Raw genomic sequence first — 20,638 nt, forward strand, 5'->3', positions numbered from 1 at the left:
CCATTAGAAGTAATGGAGGTCGCTCCTCTGTGCATAACTAAGGTTGTGAGGCGACTGTAGACATAAAAGGTATTATGGTTAGAAATTTTTTTTTGGCTGCAAAAAGATAATTTGTTGTTCTAATATAAGGATACCTGATTTCTATTTCTATCACAGTAATTAATTTCAGGGTTTTCCTATACAGGTATTTATTTGTGTTCATGCTCCCAACAGTTAACAGCTTACAACATTTTGGGAGGCTTTTTGCATTTTGGGAACATTTTTGGATATATTTTAACCTTTTGTACTCCACTTTGACTGCTTGGCAAAAAGCGGGATAAAAATAAAAAAATATATTATTTTATTTATTATTTTAAAATCATTATAATTTTTTTAAAACAATTATTCTCTTCTATTTAGACATGTGTCTCTTATGAGTAAAAATCAGGCACATAAAGAGCATCTTCATAATAAGTACAGTGGACCCTTGTTATACGCTGGGGCTTGGTTCCAAGATCTCCCGTGTATAACAAAATCTGTGTATGTTCAAGTCCCATTACATATAATGACACAGCAAAATGGTGTCCCTTATAAAAAATGGAAAATCAAAGTAAATTTATACTTTTTTGGAACATTTTCAAACCATGTATGCTTAAATCCATATATAAAAAATCAGTGTATAAGAAGGGCCGACTGTATACAGTAAACTGGTGATGGAAAAAATGAGAGATCTGTTTTCTCTTGGTTTCTCCTCCTCTATTTCTCTACTGGTTTCAGAGGAAGGAGATTCACTGTCTTCAAAGTCAGCCTAGAAACAAAGTAAGGTAGACAGGAGGAAATCCTTTCCACTGACTTTCATGGAATTCTTGTTCCTGATGAGGTGAGGAGTTAAATATCAAACTGCTTAAATAAACAATATAACATAAATCTACATTCAAAATTGTTTCTCTGCTGAGCTGCATTTTTCTCTAAAAGGTAAAAAGATGACTTATTGGTGGGTTATAGACTGCTTGTTTGGGGCGGGCTGCACCCGCCCCTTTCCCCGGTGTATCGGGGCCTCAGTGTCCAGAATGGCAGCCACTGAGGCCCCGATCCACCGCTTTCCGGGCTGCGGGGAAGCGGCAAAAGGCCGCTTCCACGCAGCCTGGAAAGGAGTGTCCTTGGAGCTTCAAGCCCCAAGGACACCCTGTGGTGGCGGGGAGGAGGAGAAAGGGGCCACTTGGCCCCTTTCTCCTTTGGTCCGCTGGGCGCAGCCGTCTGAAGGCTGCGCCCAGCGACGCAAAGCAGGAAGGAGCTCCGAAATGGAGCTCCTTCCTGCTCCGCGCTAAGGGCGCACTAAGTGCCCTGGCGCGGAGCGAGGACGTCACGTCCGCGCTGCCCTGTATAGAGGCGGCGTGGCCGTGACATCCTCATGGCGGCGGTCATGTGGAATGGCCACTGTCATTTTGTGCGCGCACAGCGCGCACTAGGTTTGGAGGGTGCGGAAGCACCACCCCTTTCGAACCCTAGTATGCGCTCCACGCGTGCTTTCATGCCCATCTGTAATGGGCCATTGTTTATCATTCAAGAAGAGTGAGATAGGGGCATGGGGGGTATTCTGAATGGGATGAAACAAGCTTGTGGGAATTATGTTCAATTCCCCAGCTTTCACTACCATTTAGTGACTAACCTATAGCCTGTTGATCCCTAAAAAGGTTCCCCTGTGGGTTGGGCAATCCTTCTGAATGGAGAGGAGGGCTGGCATGCTGAAGGGCTGAGAAGGACAGGTTGCTTACCTGTAACTGTAGTTCTTTGAGTGGTTATCTACGAATCCATACAAATGGGTTATTCTGCGCCTGCGCAGCATTTCCGGATCCTACTGGAATTGCTAGGGAAGACTTTTTGGCGGTAGCTCTGCCTACCTTCTATATAGGTAGGAGGTCTTCCTGCCCCTTCTCAGTTTCAAAAAGGTCCACCGTAAGAGCAGACAAGGAAGAGAGAAGGACACGAGAGAGGGGAGGATGGGCGGGATTTGTATGGATTCGCAGATGACCACTCGAAGAACTACAGTTACAGGTAAGCAACCTGTCCTTCTTCTTTGTGGTCTCTGCGAAGCACACTAATGGGTTAGACTGACAAGCTTCTCCCATTGTGGAGGAGGGAGTGTCCTGGCAATAAACAATTATCAAACCAGAAACAGTGTGAGTGCCATGTGTGACAGGTGCAGACTAACCTTAGTGCATTCTGGAAAGGAGAACAGCTCTGCCAAAGGCTGCTTCACGTTGGTGTCTGGTATCAAGTCTCTAGTGCTTGATAAAGGTCAGAGGTTGTGACCATACCGCAGCCTTGCAAACGTCCTCCAAGAGAATTCCAGAGAGGAAGGCTGAAGATGAAGCTACCACCCTGGTGGAATGGACTCGAATTTGAGCAGGCGGAGTCTTCCCAAAAATTTTGTATGAGAGGAGGATTGTCGCAGTCATCCACTTGGAGAATCGTTGAGGTATGACTGCGAGTCCCATTTTGGGGTTAGAATAACAGACCAAGAGTCTGGAGGAACGCTGAGAAGATGCAGTCCCGTCAAGGTAGAAGGCCAGCGCCCGTCTGACATCGAGGGAGTGGAGTTGACGCTTGGTGTCAGTGATCAGGTTCAGGCTAGCATTGGGAAAACAATATCTTGATTGAGATGAAAGGTGGACAGAAGAAAGGAAATGTCCGGGTGGAGGACAACTTTGTCCTTAAAAAATTTCAAGTACGGGGAGTCCGTATGGAGGGCACAAAGCTCACTGGCATGGTGTGCCGAGGTGATAGCTACCAAGGGGTGAGGATTTGGGCTCCAAAGCATAACCCCAACAGACAATGGAAAGCACCCAGGAGTCGGATGTCATGGAGGCCCAAATGTGGTGGAAGTGGGCCAAACGATCCCCAAAGGGAGTTGAAGGGACGGAGAGCGCTGGGGAGTCTCAGAGTCGGCGCTTGCCTTGTTCTGAGTCCTTCTTTTGGAAGGGTTGTTTGTATTTTTGTTTTTGTTGTGTTTTCCCTGTTGCTGTTGAACAGGAAAAAGTTGTTGTTGGTAGTCTGTGGACTGGTTGGATCTACCTTGGTTGGTGGGGTAGGGAGGCCTTTGCCATCCCAAACGGCGTTGAGAAAAAGGAGGGAGAGAGGTGGAGGAAGAAGACATACCATATTTGCAGGCTGTGTTCTTCATCTTATTTTTGAAGTCAAGCTTCTCATCAGTGTCTTTGTGAAAGAGTCCCATAGCATCAAAGGGGAGCTCCTCAATGGCCTGTTTGGCTTGAGGCGTGAGGTCTGAGGACCTTAGCCAGGCATGGTGTCGGAGGGCCAGGGCGCTCAAAAGTTGACGGGAGGCACAATCAGCTGAGTGAGATGCAAGTGCATGAGCCTTCGCATGGATGGCCATGGCCGTTCGTCTTTTGTCAGCAGGGAAGTCTTTGTAGAGGGGAAGAGCTTTTGACCAAAGTTGCTGTTGATAAGCAGCCATACATGCCAAGTAGTTCTGGATCTTAAGGTCTAGAACTGCAGAAGCGTAAGATTTTCGTGCCATTGTGTCAAGTTTGCAACGCTCTTTGTCATTAGGGGTCAAAGTTGTTTTCGAGACCAAGCGGATCTGGGAGGCCTCAACGATTTCTGAATTCGGGCGAGGGTGCTTGAAGAGCCAAATCCCTTCCGAGGGTGTAATGTGGTAGAGATTGTCCTGTTTCTTTGTTGAAGGCTGGGCCATAGATAGAGAAGGCCAAGAGCTCTTGACAATCCTAGACATTGAGGGTAGGAATGCAATGGAGGTCGGCATTGGGAGTTTGTCCCGAACCCTCTCATCAATGGAATCCAGAGCTTGAGAGTCTGAATGTAGGACCTCAATATTTAGGGCTTTGCCCATGCAGATCATCTGTTCCAAGAAGGAACAAATATCTGAAGGAGAGGGTACGTTGAGAGAAGAGAGCACCTGAGAAGGCTGGATAGGGCCATATTCCGAGACGGAGCGGTCCGTGGATTCAGCAGATGCAGTCCTGGTATGGGCCGAAAGGGCCTGGGTGGTTACTGGCACCGGCAGCACGGGGTGTACTTGCAGAGAGACGGCTGAGGTCATCTGAATGGGTCAGATGTTCCGCTCAGGAGGCCGAAGATGGGCGAGACCGGAGTGGGATGGAGGAGGCAGTAGACCTTGGATGAGGCAGAAGAGGTTCTATCGGTTGGAAGGTTGAGACGAAACAGCCTCCACGGATTTCAGAAGGATCAAGCGACAGAAAATAAGATCCTGTGGCTTCATCAAACACAATATCCCATATAGAGGGTTCAGCAAAGACAGAGGACCTGTCATCGTCCTGTTCATCTTCAAAACAGAGAGAGCCGATCTGGAATCACCACTTGGGTGAAAGGGGAAGCCTCTTCTTCACCCTCCGATAGTTGGTAGGATTTGGCCAATTGGAGCAGGGTGCCTGGTCAGGCCCGAGAGTTGGGACGAGGAGACAGTTGGGGTTCAGGCTCTGGTTGGGCACATGGTACCGAGCCCAGTTCGATATCAGCGGGCTGAGCAGGCGTGTCGGTATGGGACCGACAGTCAGAGTCGGAGTCCGGACAGGCCTTGGCCTTTTTGCCAGGGTGATGGGATGAGTCTTTGGACTTGTCCTGAGATTTGTGTTTTCTCTTCTCCACTCTGGGGTCTGAGGATTTCTTCACTTTGGGCTAGGATGGGTGGCCAGCTGCATCCTGGTCCGAGGACCTCCATTTGCCCGGTGACCGGGGAGCTTCCGGACAGGGTTTGCCCTTGGCAGCAGTAGCCTTGGCAGGGACCCTCGGAGGAGATAAAGGGGTAGTGCCCTCGGCTGCAATAGCCTTGGCAGGGACCCCTGGAGCCAGAGATGGGAGTTTGCTCTTAGTGGCAGAGGCCTTGGCAGAGGCTCTGGAGGTGGAGGGAGGTTTCAGGATTTGTGCGTAAAGCATGGACCTGAGACACATCTCCCTATTTTTCCTGGCCTGCAGAGTGAAGGCCATGCAATGAGTGCAAGAAGCAGGGAGGTGGCCCTCGCCAAGGCAAAGGAGGCACAGAGAGTGTCCGTCGAGAGCCGGAATGTTGGTCCCACATTCAGAGCACTTTTTAAAAGAGTGCGCGGATATCATTGAAAAAGGGCCAGAGGAAGGAGGAATTGTCAGTTGTTGCCGTTAGTCAGAGTCCAAGACCAAATCCAAATCATAATCCAAAGAGTAGTTGAGTAAAACAAAGCCAGCAAACGCAGTAAATGAAAGCGAAAGCTAAGGAAGGAGTGATTCTAAGCTGCTCACGTGGCGGACAAAAGGAACTGAGAAATGGCGGGAAGACCTCCTGCCTATACAGAGGGTGGGTGGTGCTACTGCCAAAAAGTCTTCCTAAGCGATTCCAATAGGATTTGGAAATGCTGCGCAAGCGCAGAATAACTGATTTGTGTGCTTCGCAGAGACCACGAAGAAGAAGGATGAGTCCCTCAACCTACCCCAAACCAGGCAGAAGCAACATCTGTGAACAACTCTCCATGCCTGCAGGTGCTGACTCTATCGATCCATAGGGAGAGGCGGGATATAAATCATCATCATCATCATCATCGAATCATCTAATTTTCAAGAACTCCTACTTCTAGGTTAGCTTCCACCCACCCCACTCCACCCTACATTATGCTATAACCAACTCATTCAGCAAGGTCTCCCAGTCCTAGAATCATAGAGTTGGAAGAGACCGCAAGGGCCATCCAGTCCAACCCCCTGCCATGCAGGAAATCCAGATCAAAGCATCCCCGACAGATGGCCATCCAGCTCCGTTTGAAGACCTCCAAGGAGGGAGACTCCACTACACTCCGAGGAATTGTGTTCCACTGTCGAACAGCCCTTACTGTCAAGAAGTTCCTCCTAATGTTGAGGTGGAATCTCTTTTCCTGCAGCTTGCATCCATTGTTCCGGGTCCTAGGCTCTGGAGTAACAGAAAACAAGCTTGCTCCCTCCTCAATATGACATCCTTTCAAATATTTAAACAGGGATATCATATCACCTCTTAAACTTCTTTTCTCCAGGCTAAACATACCCAGCTCCCTAAGTCGTTCCTCATAGGGCTTGGTTTCCAGACCCTTCACCATTTTAGTCGCCCTCCTTTGGATACGCTCCAGTTTCTCAATGTCCTTTTTAAACTGTGGCGCCCAGAACTGGACACAATATTCCAGGTGGGGCCTGACCAGAGCAGAATATAGTGGCACTATTACTTCCCTTGATCTAGACACTATACTTCTATTGATGCAGCCTAAAATCGCATTGGCCTTGTTAGCTGCCGCATCGCACTGTTGACTCATGTTCAACTTGTGGTCTACCTGGACACCTAGATCCCTTTCACATGTTGTCTCCTTAAGCCAGGTGTCCCCCATCCTATATCTGTGCATTTCATTTTTTCGCCCTAAGTGCAGTACCTTACATTTCTACCTGTTGAAGTTCATTTTGTTAGCTGTGGCCCAGCTTTCTGGTCTATTCAGGTCCTTTTGAATTTTGATCTTGTCCTCTGGAATATTAGCTATTCCTCCTAATTTGGTGTCATCTGCAAATTTGATAAGTATTCCCCCAATTTTTCCTCCAAGTCATTAATAAAGATGTCGAACAGTACTGGGCCCAGGACAAGGCCCTGTGGGACCCCACTGGTCTCTTCTCTCCAGGATGAAAAGGTGCCATTGTTGAGCACCCTTTGGGTTCATCCGGTCAACCAGTTACAAATCCACTTAACAGTTGCCTTGTCTAGCCCACATTTTACAAGCTTGCTTACAAGAATGTCATGGGGAACTTTGTCAAAGGCCTTACTGAAATCAAGATATACTATATCCACTGCATTCCCTTCATCTACCAAGCTGGTAATTTTATCAAAAAAAAAGAGATCAGGTTTGTCTGGCATGACTTGTTTCTCTGAAACCCATGTTGACTTTTTGTGATTATGGCATTGCCTTCTAGATGTTCACAGACTCTCTGTTTAATTATCTGCTCTAGAATCTTTCCTGGGATTGATGTCAGACTAACTGGACGATAATTGTTTGGATCCTCTTTCGTCCCCTTTTTGAAGATAGAGACAAAGTTTGCCCTCCTCCAGTCTGCTGGGAGTTCTCCTGTTCTCCAGGAGTTTTCAAAGATTATTGCCAATGGCTCAGATATTACATTTGCCAGTTCTTTTAATACCCTTGGATGTAGCTCATCTGGTCCTGGAGACTTAAATTCATTTAGGTTAAACAGGTATTCCTATACTATCTCTTTATTTATTTTGTGCTGAAATTCCCCTATTCTGTCCTCTGCTCCATTATCCTCAGGTTGAGCACCCTTTGCCTTTTCTGAGAAGACTGAGGCAAAGAAAGTGTTGAGTAATTCTGCCTTTTCTCTGTCTTCTGTTAGCATTTTGCCATCTTCTCCACGCAGTGGCCCTCCCATTTTCTTCTTCTTCCTTTTGCTGAAGACATATCCAAAAAAGCCCTTTTTGTTGTTCTTAACCTCTCTAGCAAGCCTGAGTTCATTCTGTGCTTTAGCTTTTCTGACCTTATCTCTACACTTGCTAGCTATTTGTTTGAAGTCCTCTTTCCCCATTTTTCCATTTCTTATACATGTTCCGTTTAAAATTTAGCTGAGCTGAAAGTTCCTTTGTCATCCGTCCTGGGTTCTTGCGACACCTCCCATTTTTCTTTCTCACTGGAACTGTTTTAATTTGTGCCTTCAGTATCTCCCTTTTGAGAAACTCCCATCCATCTTGAACTCCCTTCTCTTTTAGTATTCCTGACCATGGGATCACCCCCAGTATTTCTCTAAGTTTACTGAAATCCGCTCTCCTGAAGTCTAGGATGCGTGTCAAGGCATTCTTTTCAGGAGTGGAGGAGGCTGCCAAGAAGAGGTCAGCTTCCATTATCCTCTTCAACTGTATCCAACCCAGTGTGTCAGGACATTTGATGCTGAGGACTCTAAGCAGCTTTAAACATATTGCATGTGCCTTCTGAGATTATTTTTCCCATGTCCTGGCCTATACTCTCTTTTTGGCATTTTCTTCATCTGCTTTCCCATTTGATTATCTTTAATTTTACTCTGCATTTACTCTCAGCTCTCCTAGCAACCACCCGCATCTCCTTAAGGAACTCTGCCTCACACTTAAACACCAATGTGTGGGCTCAAAATGACAGCCTACTTCTGTTGCCCAATTTGAAGACAGCATAGATACATATCAAAGAAAGAAAGAAAAGTAAAAAGAAGACAAATGTGTCATGTCCTGTCCATCTCATTACAATGAATTAATAATAACAGACTAATAATTTTAATTATTCTTATAATTAAAAGATGTGCTATCTGTATGTTTTAAACGGAAGTGTTGATATATGCTCTTGTTATAACAGAACAAATGCAATAAATGAAAGAAAAATACTGTCTGACTTTTGACATCCACCCTGGTGAAGTTCCTCAGAACTCAAAAGTTTTCTGTTTGCATAATTACATTATACAGCATGCTACAGCATTAAAAACAAACAAACACAAGAAGCCATCTGACTCCATGCTGTATTGTTGCACTGAACTATGCTGCCTATAGTTTTCAAAATCTAAAACCTTCCTAAAGAAAAACAGGTACTATGTTCATAGCAATCAAATGGGAAAAGAAATAAAAATTAAAAAAAATATTTCCAAAATCTAAAAACTATCATCCAAACAATCTCTTTAAAAAGCCATACCAATAGTCATAGCTCTCATCCCAACTGTCAAAATGAACCAGGAAACGACTGTCCACAATGTCAGTTACCGTAGCAACACATATGAATGTAGGATTTTTTCTGTCTACTGCTTCAAGCTTCATCCCCACGCGGAATCCTGATGGAATCACAGTCTAATCAAAGACAAAGTTTAAAAAATAATGAGGAGGAGATTTTATTTAACTCCTTGAAGCAACACGACATAAAACAGAAATTTAAAATTGCTGAATAATAAATTATACATAAAAAATCCAGCTGACTATTTATAAGAACAGGTTGCTTATTAGTATTCTTGCCATAAAAAAACCAACAGAAAGGAGTTCCAAAATGTTCTGAAAATGTTCCAATTGTGTTAATCTTTTTTTTTAAAAAAATCAGAAAATTTGCCTTGTTTATTATGATAAAAATGATATCCTGCCTAATTTAGTATGACATAAAAAATGAGATGTACTGCTTTACTGATACAGAACTGGGAGGAAAAAAGAGGACCAAGAGACCATCTCAAGACTGTAGGGAGGAAGAGGTTGCTGTTTGTTGCTGTTGCCTTGCATCTCTGCTTCCCCAGTGAGACTCTGCTCTTGGCCTTGACTGAGCAGCTCCTCATCCAACATAGCTGACTTGCCTGTTTCTGCCAATAAAAGCAGGATTCTTGCAGGAGGGTTGGGCAGGTCCACCCCACTGGGTTCATTGCAAAAGGGGGCAACACCAAATAGAAGTTGTGCTTTTGAGGATGCTACTTTGGAGGTACATGAGGGCAAGGGCTTGTCCCTCTGCCTGACACAGGCCCTTGTTATCTGCTTTCACCATCTGCTTGTCTGTATACTGTTTTGGTTGTTTTTAACAGAAAACATTTTGCCTGCCCTAAAGGAATGTATTTTGCAGAGGAGAGAGATGGAGAACAGATTCAGGAGCAGCCACTGGAGTCATACAGGGCAAAGTGATAGATGGAGGGAGGAGACAATCACAATATTATGGAAGAGGGGAGTGCAACAGGGTGTTTGTTCCCACAAACGTATCTCCCTGATCAAATAGTCTGAATAGTCTTTGTGACTGCACCTCCCACCCCCACCCTGCCTTGGGTTGAAAATGCTGCTGCATAACGCCAGTTTTGTGAATGGTAAAACAGCGATCACCCAGATCCTGGATGAGCATGCTGACCTGGCCTGTACCACAGAGACCTAATTGATGAGGCTGAAGAAGGTTAATCTCTCTGTGTTTATTTATTTATTTAGAGTATGCCCTGCCCTCACCCAGATTTTTCTGTGCTGCAGCAGGAAAGTCAGCAGGAAAGGGTGGTGATGGTGGAGTCGCAATGATCTATCATGATTCCACCCCCCTGACCAGGTGCCATATCCCAGTGTTCAAGTTTTGTGTGTATATACCTAAACATGGGTGGTTGATACAGAATAGGGATTATGTTGGCATACCACTCACCCTATTACTTGACAGTCTCCCTTCTTAAGCCCGACAGATTGGTCTCGGAGCTGATGTATGTGTGTATGTATGTATGTACAGTGGACCCTTGTTATACACTGGGGTTTGGTTCCATGATCCCCCATCAGTGTATGCTCAAGTCCCATTAAATATAATGACATAGCAAAATGGTGTCCCTTATAAAAAATTTAAAATCAAGGTTTGATATTTGAAATTTATACTTTTTTGGAACATTTTCAAACCGTGGATGCTTGAATCCATGTATAAAAAATCTGTGTATTTTTAAAAATCATTTTAGTTATTAACTGCTTTTGCGTCAATCTCGACCCATGGCGACCCTATGGATGAGACATCTCCAGGCCCCCCTGTCCTCTACTGCTCTGCCCAAAACTCATATTCATGGTCTCTTTAATAAACTCCATCCATCTAGCATGTGGTCTTCCTAATGGGAGATTAGTACTATGGTTCTATAGTTGCTGCAGTCTCTTGTGTCTCCTTTTTTGTGGATGGGGATGTACATTGATCGTTTGCAATCTGTTGGCCATCATTTTGTTTTTTATAAAGGTAAAGGTATTCCCTGTTGACAAGGTTGTCAAGTCATGTCTGACCATAGGGGGCAGTGCTCATCTCCCTTACTAAGCTGAAGAGCCAACATTGCCAGAGGATACTCTGTGATCACGTGGCCAGCATGACTGCACAGAATGCTGTTCACCTTCCCACCAGAGTAGTATCTATTTATCTACTTGCATTTGCATGTTTTCAAACTCCTAGGCTGGCAGAAGCTGGGACTAGTGATGGGAGCTCACATCGGCCTCGAACTCCCAACCTACCGACCTTACAATCAACAGAGTCAGCATCTTAACCATTTGAGCCACCGCATATCTGTTGACACATCTGTTGATAAATGTTGGTTAGCACTAGAGATGACTCTGTCAATGTGGATTGCAACAGTTCTATTGGAATATCATCTGTTCCTGGAGTTTTGTTTTTTGCCATTTCCTTTATTGCAGCCTCCACCTCAGTTTTTTCATTTTCATATGGCTCTTCATTCCATGTGTCCTTCATGTTGTCATCTCTTTTATATAACTCTTCTGTGTATTACATCCATCACCTTTTTATTCCTCCCTGGTCTTGAATTGTATATTTTTTATTGTGATAGTCCTTGGTTTGAACTTTCCCTTGATTTCTTGAATATTGTGGAATAGGTCTCTTGTTCTTCTCCTTTAATTATTGTCTTCTATTTCTCTACATTTGTTGTAGTAATTTTCCTTATCTTTGCACACTAGCCGTTGTACTGTTGCATTCATGGTTCGGAGGGGCAGTACAGACCGCGGCCTGCAGCCACTCCTTTTCGCACTAGTTGGGGCCAGGGCAGCCTCACCGGCAAAATGCCACTTCTCCAGGGCCCAGAAAAGGGGTGTCCTTGGGGCTTCATGCCCCCAGACACCCCGGTGCTAAAGAGGAGAAAGGGGCGACCCCTTTCTCCTCAGGATCGTTCCTGCGGCCGTGCAGTTGCTGCGGGAACAATCCACCCCCCAAAAGAAACTCCATTTTGGAGGTCATTGAGGCGATGCCGCCAGGCTGCCATAAGCTGCCTGGGGCAGTGCGGAGACGTCTCACACACGCCACTGTTTAAATGTGGCACGCGTGTGACATCATCGACACACGCCACATACAGACGGCGCCACGTAAAGATGGTGCCAGCCATATGTATTAGGGTTGCAGAGTGTCCGGTTGCCGCGCACTCTGCAACCCTAATTTTGGCGCCAACACAGCATTTTCAGCCAGTGTATACCAGACATAAGTTTATTCCTATCGTGTTTCCCTGAAAATAAGACACTGCCTTATGTTTATTTTTCCTTAAGAAGATACACTATGGCTTATTTTCAGGGGATGTCGGGATGAAAAGGGCTACCCGTCTTCTTTACTGCTTCATGCTGGTATGCTGCATAGCCACGCCTATCACTATGTCTTATTTTCAGGGTATGGCTTATATTGCGCAAATACTTAGAAATCCTGCTACGGCTTATTTTATGGGCATGTCTTATTTTCGGGGAAACAGGGTATCTCCTTTTAGTTTTGTTTCTCTTCTTTCCTCTATTGCTTGGAGTGTTTTATTTGTCATCCATGGTTTCTTCACTTTCCTTTTGTCTGTTGGAAGTGTCTTTATGCATTCTTCTTTTATTGTGTCCCTGGCTTCAGATCAAAGCTTCTTCTGGTTCACAATCTATTATTCTCAGTACTGCAAATCTGTTCCTTATATTGTTAATGAATTCTGTGAAAAGGTTGTTTAAATCGTATTTTGGTATGATGACTGGTTTTGCTCTCTTCTTGAATTTTACTTTTATTTTTTAAATGATCTGTGCCACAATCAGCACTTGGTCTAGTCTTGGCCACCAGTATGGAGCTTCCCCATCTTTTACTTCCAATTATGTAATCTATTTGGTTTTTATGTTGGCCATCTGTTGATGCCTCTGGTTGTATGAAAAATGTGCTTGCATTTATATTGCCAAAATATATATAGTATAATATATAAAATAATATAGGATGGGTACAGGCAATCCTTTCTGTACCTGGGAAATGCAGTGTTCGCTTACGAATTAATAACACTGCAATAAGCTTTAGGGAAACTACACTTTCCAGGAGATGCTATGGAAGAGAAGGAAGACAAACGTTGGAGAATCATGGAATAGCTGGGATGAGAGAAGATTAGAGGAGAATTCACCTGAGACTGGGCCTGGAGACCCAGAAGAACTTGGAGGTCCTAATTTTCTTTGGACTAAGTGTTAAAAGGCCCTCTCAAATTCATAGTTCCAGACTTGGAATTACAGGCTCATCACCAACTCTGTTGGAAATCATGTGGCTTGAAGTGTTTTTCTGAGGCATGTTACCTCTTAAAGCTGACAAATTATACTAGATCTATTATTCTAACATTCTGTGTGATATAGCTGTACTGTGCTAAACAGACAATACATGGTAGATGTACCACCATTCCTTGTTTAGAGGATTCTTTCACTTGTTTTACTCCTGAAAAGTTTAGATATATTGTACTGAGGGGAAAAATGGCATATTTTAAGTAAGATCTAAGGACATTAGCGAACTAACGTAGGAAAGCTACTGACAGTAGGGAAGCAGTCCGAGAAAACTTACTGTGTTTTGGTTTTCAAATAAGGATTTAGGAGCAGCTTGAGCCTTACATTTCTTCAGGTATGCAGACCAATTAAATTCATCATCTTTATATCCTGAGAAAGCCCATGAAAAAATAAGAAAGAAGTTAAAATATTCATTAAATCTGAGATGAAGTTATGTCAACTGCAGCCACCTCTGTTAAAACTCGTTTTCACTATCTGCCAAATCATCCATCACTAATAAGCTGAAAAAACCTCTTTTTGAAAAACTTCTTGTTTTTTTGGAATTTTAATTGTCAATGTCATACTAAACCTAAAAGCTTCTACTGAAAGCAGTACTGAGGTACAGATACTAAAACCAAACCTTTTGCTTGTTTTCAAAAGCTGCAAATACTGTATATACTCATGTATAAGTCTAGAAATTTTAGTCAAAAAATCAACCCAGAAAACCTGGGTCGACTTATCCACGGGTCAATGTAAGTACTGTACTTTAACTCTTATCAAACTAAGAACTATATCTTCCTCTGAGCAGAGTGGTAAAGAGTGAGAGCTTTGTCTAGCTCAGGAAATTCTAAAAGAAGCATCAATCCCCTCTACGCTCTCTGCTGCTGTATACCTTCTGACCGTTTTTAATGCCTGGGTGGGAAAAACACTGACATGTTGGCATAATTTTCCTGTGCTCCGTCTTTTACATCCTTTGTTACATGCCTCTAAGTTTTACTCTCGACTTATAAATGGGTTATATAAAAATCTATGATTTTGACTCCAAAACCTATCCTCAACTTATACATGACGTCAATTTATACTCGAGTATATCTGGTACTTATTTTCTAGTGAAAAGAATATATCTAGTGATAATATGTGCTCATAATTTCGGTTTAACTCCTGCAACCAACAAGATGCAATGTTTGGGAAGGCGAAATCAGTTGGATCCCTCAGACAACTTCTCAAGTTTGAGTTGCAAGTCCTGATACAGAAGGACCATTTAACTGTTTTACTATTTCATTGTAATCACCATAAAAAGGGAAACTGTGAGGAGGGGAATCAAATAGGATCATTATGTTTTTTGTGGATATCAATTCACTTCTTAAGATGTGCTGAAGGAGTACTTTACAAAGTACACAGATATATGTTTGACCATTATAACCCACCAGCAGCTCATGGGCCAAATAGGGGAGGTGCTTAATCCCAAATTGGCGGGATGCTTGTTAGGCATCCCCCACATAGGCTGCCTGTTTATGACTGCAAAGAGAGGTTGCCATGAAAAAGGAAATAACAGATTAAAGCAGACTATAGAGAAAGAGATGACAACATGAATCCAAAGTTGATTATTGTAATGCTAAAACAGGTTTGGCAAAAGAAACTGTCAAAGCATGTTCAGTTCAAAATGAAAGCTGGCCAAGACAGATGAAGTCTTCACTGCTCAGGCTGGTAAGCCCTCCTGAACAATGAGGGCTGTTCAACACAGGTCAACAGTGCATAGGGAGAATCACTTAAATTAGGGTAAAAAATAAAATGAATAATGGTAATAAATATATAACATTTATACTGTTTTGGGTTAAAAAAATGAAGCTATAGAACAAATTATAAAAACAGCAAAATATTAAAATCAGCAATAAGCACTAAATCATTATTAAAACATGAATAACAATGATTAAAAATACTAAAAACAATTTTAAAGGGTATAACCAGCTTCAAAACGGAGCTGAAAACCATCCTATTCAGAGAAGCTTTCCCAGGCATCGCATAATTGTCGCTTACTATCTGATGTTCTGTTGTTGGCTGTTTATCGATCCATTTCCTGTATTCCTATGTACTGTATATGTATTATCCTACTTGTGATTATGTATTTTCTCTGGATAATGATTAACCATCCATTATGAAGCCTTGCCCTCCCTCCAGTCCATCTGCCTTGGTCCAGACCTCGGAGGTTGAGAGGAACTGCTGGACCTCTTACCCTTTCCCTCCACCACTCCCTTCTCCTTCTGTGTCATGTCTTTTTAGATTGTAAGCCTGAGGGCAGGGAACCGTCTAACTAAAAAGATTGCATGTACAGCGCTGTGTAAATTTACAGCGCTTCATAAATAAAGGTTAATAATAATAATAATAATAACTTGAAAAGATGCCTTGACACTTTTCCTAAAAAGAGAGAATGACAGATTGTTACTTCAAGGGGAGTGTGTTCCATTATTTGAGTTACTCAAGAGAAAGGTCATCTCATAGTTCAGTGACCCACTGTGTCCTCAAAAGGGTTTCCAGCTGATATTAACAATCTGAGCGGTTCATACGAGATAATCCCTTGGATGGTTAGACTGAAACCCATCCACAGCTTTAAAAAAGGAAGTCAATACTTTGGCATCAACATGCAAAACAGCTCCCATCCCAGGAGAAAGATGGATTTAAATCCAATAAATAAAATATGACAAAATAAATAACAATAAATTTTAAACCGATGAAGTTCTTGCAATAGTGGAGTAACAATATCCCATAGCAGCTGCATTTTTACCATCTGGTTTTTTTTTATTCTTTATTTTTGCATGCTCTTCAGGAGGTCTAAGCATAATGTGATAAAGAAATGGATATCTATTTCCAAATGCAATTGCAGAATCACATCTCTGGGCCACCATAGTTTTTTCAAAGAACACATTACCTTTGGGGGGATGTAATTTGTGTCCTGTTTTCTCACACCAACCCACTGGGTGAATATCAGAAGAGTCAGCATTCAGCCAAAAATCATAACAATCTGGGTATTCATCAAAGTGAAGTCTAATTCTGTAGCCACATGTCTAAAAACAAACCAGGTAACAAAACATAGGAAACAAAGAATACAAGCAAGTAGAAGCAACTTTAAAAAGTAGATTTATATGTAAGCTCAAAATGTCAATCCGTTTCACAGATAGTCACAATTAAGAACTCCTAAATATAACAGTACAGTTTATCACAGAGTGACAATTTCTTTAACTATTCAGAAAAAAGAATTAATGAAAAGCTGAAGAGGAATGCGAGATAAAATTGGGAGTGGGGAGAAAAAAGCCCAGTATGAATACACAGCAGTTCACATGTGCATTTGGGTCTAGAGCAAGGATGTTCAGCCTGAAGAACAGCACTAATCCTCCAAAGGCATATCGCTTAAACCTTTTTCAAAGAAATACATTTATTTTGGAACCAAAATGCATGCACAATTTAAAAGTACCATCTACTAGGACTATTTAACACTACTTGAAGGAGTCCCTGTCCTGAAACAAAGAGGCCAAGAAATGATCAAAGTAACAAGCCAAAAATCAGGAGATGTGTCTCTCAGGCCCTAAAGTACACCAAACCCTGGTCTAGAGATATTTCTTTCAGATACTATTGTCTATAGATCTATCTGTTCTTCATTTTCGTAACAGAAGAGTTGCCAAATGATGCTAAATGAAGGGTAGACAAAAGGCAGACACTAATAACACAATGAATAGTTAAAACTAGGGAATTCACTGTACAAATATGGGAATAGCCACCAACAGAGTGCTGTCCTTAACTGATGGTCAGAACAGACCGGCTGCAAAACCCAGCTTCCAGGCATGTTTGATGCTGTACGCCATTATGCCCTGAAGTCATCCAGCCAACCATATGGGGGTGGTTTCAAGATGCATTGGAGCGCCCAGAAGTTCTGCTGGGGCTGCCTAAGGCATCCCAAACCCAGCCCAAATAAGAGCAGATCTTTCTGCTTCTATTTGGGTTGGCAGTGGAGGGCACATTCAGGACTGTGATGTGTGTTTGCAGCGGTCCCAAGGTGTCTTCGGGGATGGCTTCAAGCTGCCCCTTCCTGCTGATCTGTCCCAGCCCTTATATGTCTTTAAAGGGGAATTATACAAATTAACAAAGAATAAGGCTGCTCATCATTAGGGCTAAGTGCTTATAGGGGATCAGTGGGAGCTTGCCTCTGAATACCATTCAAAGGCAATCAGGAGAACTTTTGCCCTCAAGTCATTATTATTATTATTATTATTATTATTATTATTAAACTTTATTTTTAGAGCGCTGTAATTATACACAGTGCTGTACAAAGTCGGTAAAATTAAGGAGTACAGTCCGTCCTCACCTTACGCGGGGATCCGTTCCGGATCCCTCCGCGTAAGGCGAATTCCGCCTATGCTCGAGCCCCATTGGAAACAATGGGGCTTGTGTGCAGCGGTGTGGGTGTGCGCGCAGCACGCACGCCCATTCAATTGAATGGGACGCGCCGCCCCTTCCGCCCCCGCGGCTTGAGCGCGTATGCTGAAGGCCGCGTATGGCGCGCCCGCGTATGGCGCGGGCGCACTGTATATAAAAGCCTGCGCAAGGCGTACACTCTTAAGATAATAACAATTAAATAGAGGAGTAGATAAAATTACCATGTAGAAAAGAAAAGAAAATTAAAAACATCAAATACAAAAGCAGATCACATCACATCAAAATATTATCGGACAGCCAGATGACAATCACAAATTCCCTGAGAACGCTTCCCTTAACAATATGGTTTTCAGCTCAGCCTTAAAGCTGGTTAGGGAAGTGATGAGCCGCGCATGCAGAGGAAGAAGGTTCCAGGAATGAGGGGCAGCAAGAGAGAAGGGACGGATCTGGGACGTGACAGAGAAAATCCTGGGTTGAGAGAGGAGACTTTGGCTACCAGAGCGGAGAGTGCGAGTAGGGATGTAGGGAGAGAGAAGATCAGTTAAATAAAGAGGGGCCAGCCCATGCAGGGCTTTAAAAGTGAGTAGCAAAAGTTTGTACCTGATGTGGAAAGGAAGAGGGAGCCAGTGAAGGGAAGACAACAGAGGGGAGACATGATCATAACGGCGAGCGAGTGAAATAATGCGTGCAGCTGAATGCTGAACAGAAATTAATGGGTGGAGGTGAGAGAGAGGAAGCCCTGCCAGGAGGAGGTTACAGTAGTCTAGTCGTGAGACCACTAGGGCATGGACCAGTGTTTTTGCGGTAGAAGCTGAGAGATATGTACGGATTTTGGCGATATTATAGAGAAAAAATCTACAGACTTTGGCTGTAGTCTGGATCTGGGGGATAAATGACAAAGATGAGTCAAAGATGAAACCAAGACTACGGGCTTCCTGGACCGGCTGGATAGAGATGTTATTGACGGAAATAGAAAGGAATAGTGAGGGGGGGGGGCTTAGGACGGAAAACAAGAAGCTCAGTCTTGGACATATTGAGCTTCAGACGCCGATGGTGCATCCAGTGGGAGACAGCTGTTAAACAGGATGACACTTGCTGCTCTAGCTCTGGTGAAAGATTAGGGGTGGAAAGGTACAGCTGGGTATCATCGGCGTACAGATGGTAGGAGAAACCAAAAGAACTGATAAGTTTGCCAAGGGAGAGTGTGTATAAAGAGAACAAAAGGGGACCCAAAACATAGCCCTGAGGAACTCCAACAGATAAGGGGACAGAAGACGAGGTATGACCACCCGAGACCACTGAAAAAGATCTATCTGACAAGTAAGATGTGAACCAATCGAGAACAAGGCCCGAAAAACCAAGGTCAGAAAGTACGTCTATTAGGAGACAGTGGTCCATGGTGTCGAAGGCCGCAGACAGATCGAGAAGGACGAGGATAGAGTAAAGGCCATTCGCCTTGGCCCGCAAAAGATCATTCGAGATCTTAGTGAAGGCCGTCTCTGTGGAGTGCCGTGGGCGAAAACCAGACTGGAAGGGATCCAGAATGGAGTTGGTTTCAAGAAACTCAAGACAGTGTGAGTAGACAACTCGTTCCAATACCTTAGAGAGAAAAGGAAGAAGAGAGATTGGACGATATCTAGACAAGGAAGAGGGGTCAAGAGAGGTTTTTTTCAGGATAGGGGAAACTAAGGCATGTTTGAAGACTGAGGGGAAGGAACCCGAAGAGAAGGAGAGATTAAAGATATAGAGGAGGGAGGGTAACAAAGAGGGGGCTATAGAGATTAGAAGACGAGAAGGAATTGGATCAAGAGAGCAGGTGGTGGGGTTGGATGAGTTCAGCAGCGAAGAGAGTTCTTCCAAAGAAACAGGAGGAAACACAGAGAGTTTATTAGTAGGAGGGGCGAGGAGATTAATGGTGGGAGCCAGATCAAGAAGAGTCAACTCAGAACGAATGGTAGTGATCTTTGTAATGAAATAACTGGCAAAATCGGAGGGAGAAAATAATGGAGAGACAGAGGGAGGAGAGGGTTTTAACAGTGTGTTGAAACAGGAGAACAAACGCTGCGGGCGTCTCTCGTTGGCGCAGATCAATGATTTAAAGTAGTCTTGTTTTGCCATCGACAGGGCGCGTGAAAAAGATAAAATAATGAATTTATAGTGGATAAAGTTGGCCCACTCCCTGGACTTTCTCCAAAGATGTTCAGCTGCTCGGGAGCAGGACCAGAGAAATCTAACAATGGGAGTGATCCAGGGCTGAGGCCTAGTCGTAGAGGAAGAGGAGGACACGCACGTGGATACTGGGGCAAAGCTGTCAAGAGTCAAGGAGAGAGTAGAATTCAATAAAGACATCGCTGAGTCAGCAGAGTCCCCAAGATTAAGAGAAGCGAAGGATGAGTTCAAAGACTGAGTGAGATGGTTAAGGTTAAGAGAATGAAGATCGTGGAACTGGCGGAGGACGGTATGATGGGGAGCTGGGATGTAGATAAGAGTAAAGGAAAGTAGATGATGGTCAGATAGTGGAAAATCAGAAGCCAAGTAGTCTGACACGACACACTTTGCGGGGAGAACTAAGTCGAGACAGTGACCAAGGGAATGGGTTGGAGAATTGGAATGTGGTGAAGCTAAGAGAGAGCTGAAGCGAGAGATTGAGGAATTCTTGGGATCATCAAGGTGGATGTTAAAGTCACCTAAGATTAGGGAGGGGGCAGTATCTGAAAGAAAAAGTCCTCCTTGTGGGCTTTTCAAAAGCATTTGGTTGGCCCCTATCAGAAACAGCATATTGATGTAAAAAAGTGTCTGGCCTTATGCTGTTTGGCTCATCTTTGTTATTAACTGTTAAGTCCTTCCTCTTCCCATTATCATACTCTCAATTGTTTAATGGGGATGTTTTCTTACACTGCAAATTGAAATTCACCTCTATTAAAAGCTTATTTTTATTATAGTTCTGTACTCACCTCAGCTACTGTAAGGACACAATACATTGACTGGTGCTCCGGGTCCACTCCTTCTAGCTTCATTCCCACTTTAAATCCATTTTTGTTGTATGGGAAGGACTGATACTGGGAGTAAAATACCGATTTTGTAATTGATTTTTGTATGAAAACACAGAAACATGAGCAGGTATTTCAAGGGAATATGGATCTCACAGTTCTTCCTTTGAACAGATCCTCTATTTATTTATTTAAAGCCAGCCATGAGTATATACATCTAGAAAATTGAAAGTTGGGAAAT

At 43.5% G+C, this 20,638-nt stretch overlaps 1 protein-coding gene across 1 annotated transcript in view; it reads right to left on the reverse strand.

Annotated features, from left to right (window-relative positions):
* L3MBTL3 (L3MBTL histone methyl-lysine binding protein 3) overlaps positions 1–20,638 on the reverse strand; it is a 108,918-nt gene that overhangs the window by 53,271 nt on the left and 35,009 nt on the right. The window contains 4 exon segments of the mRNA XM_042444750.1: positions 8,676–8,827; positions 13,278–13,369; positions 15,906–16,041; positions 20,362–20,466. Of these exon segments, the coding sequence (XP_042300684.1) occupies positions 8,676–8,827; positions 13,278–13,369; positions 15,906–16,041; positions 20,362–20,466 (485 nt within the window).

This window comes from Sceloporus undulatus, chromosome 1, assembly GCF_019175285.1.
Source record: "Sceloporus undulatus isolate JIND9_A2432 ecotype Alabama chromosome 1, SceUnd_v1.1, whole genome shotgun sequence".
In the NCBI taxonomy this organism is placed as follows: domain Eukaryota; kingdom Metazoa; phylum Chordata; class Lepidosauria; order Squamata; family Phrynosomatidae; genus Sceloporus; species Sceloporus undulatus.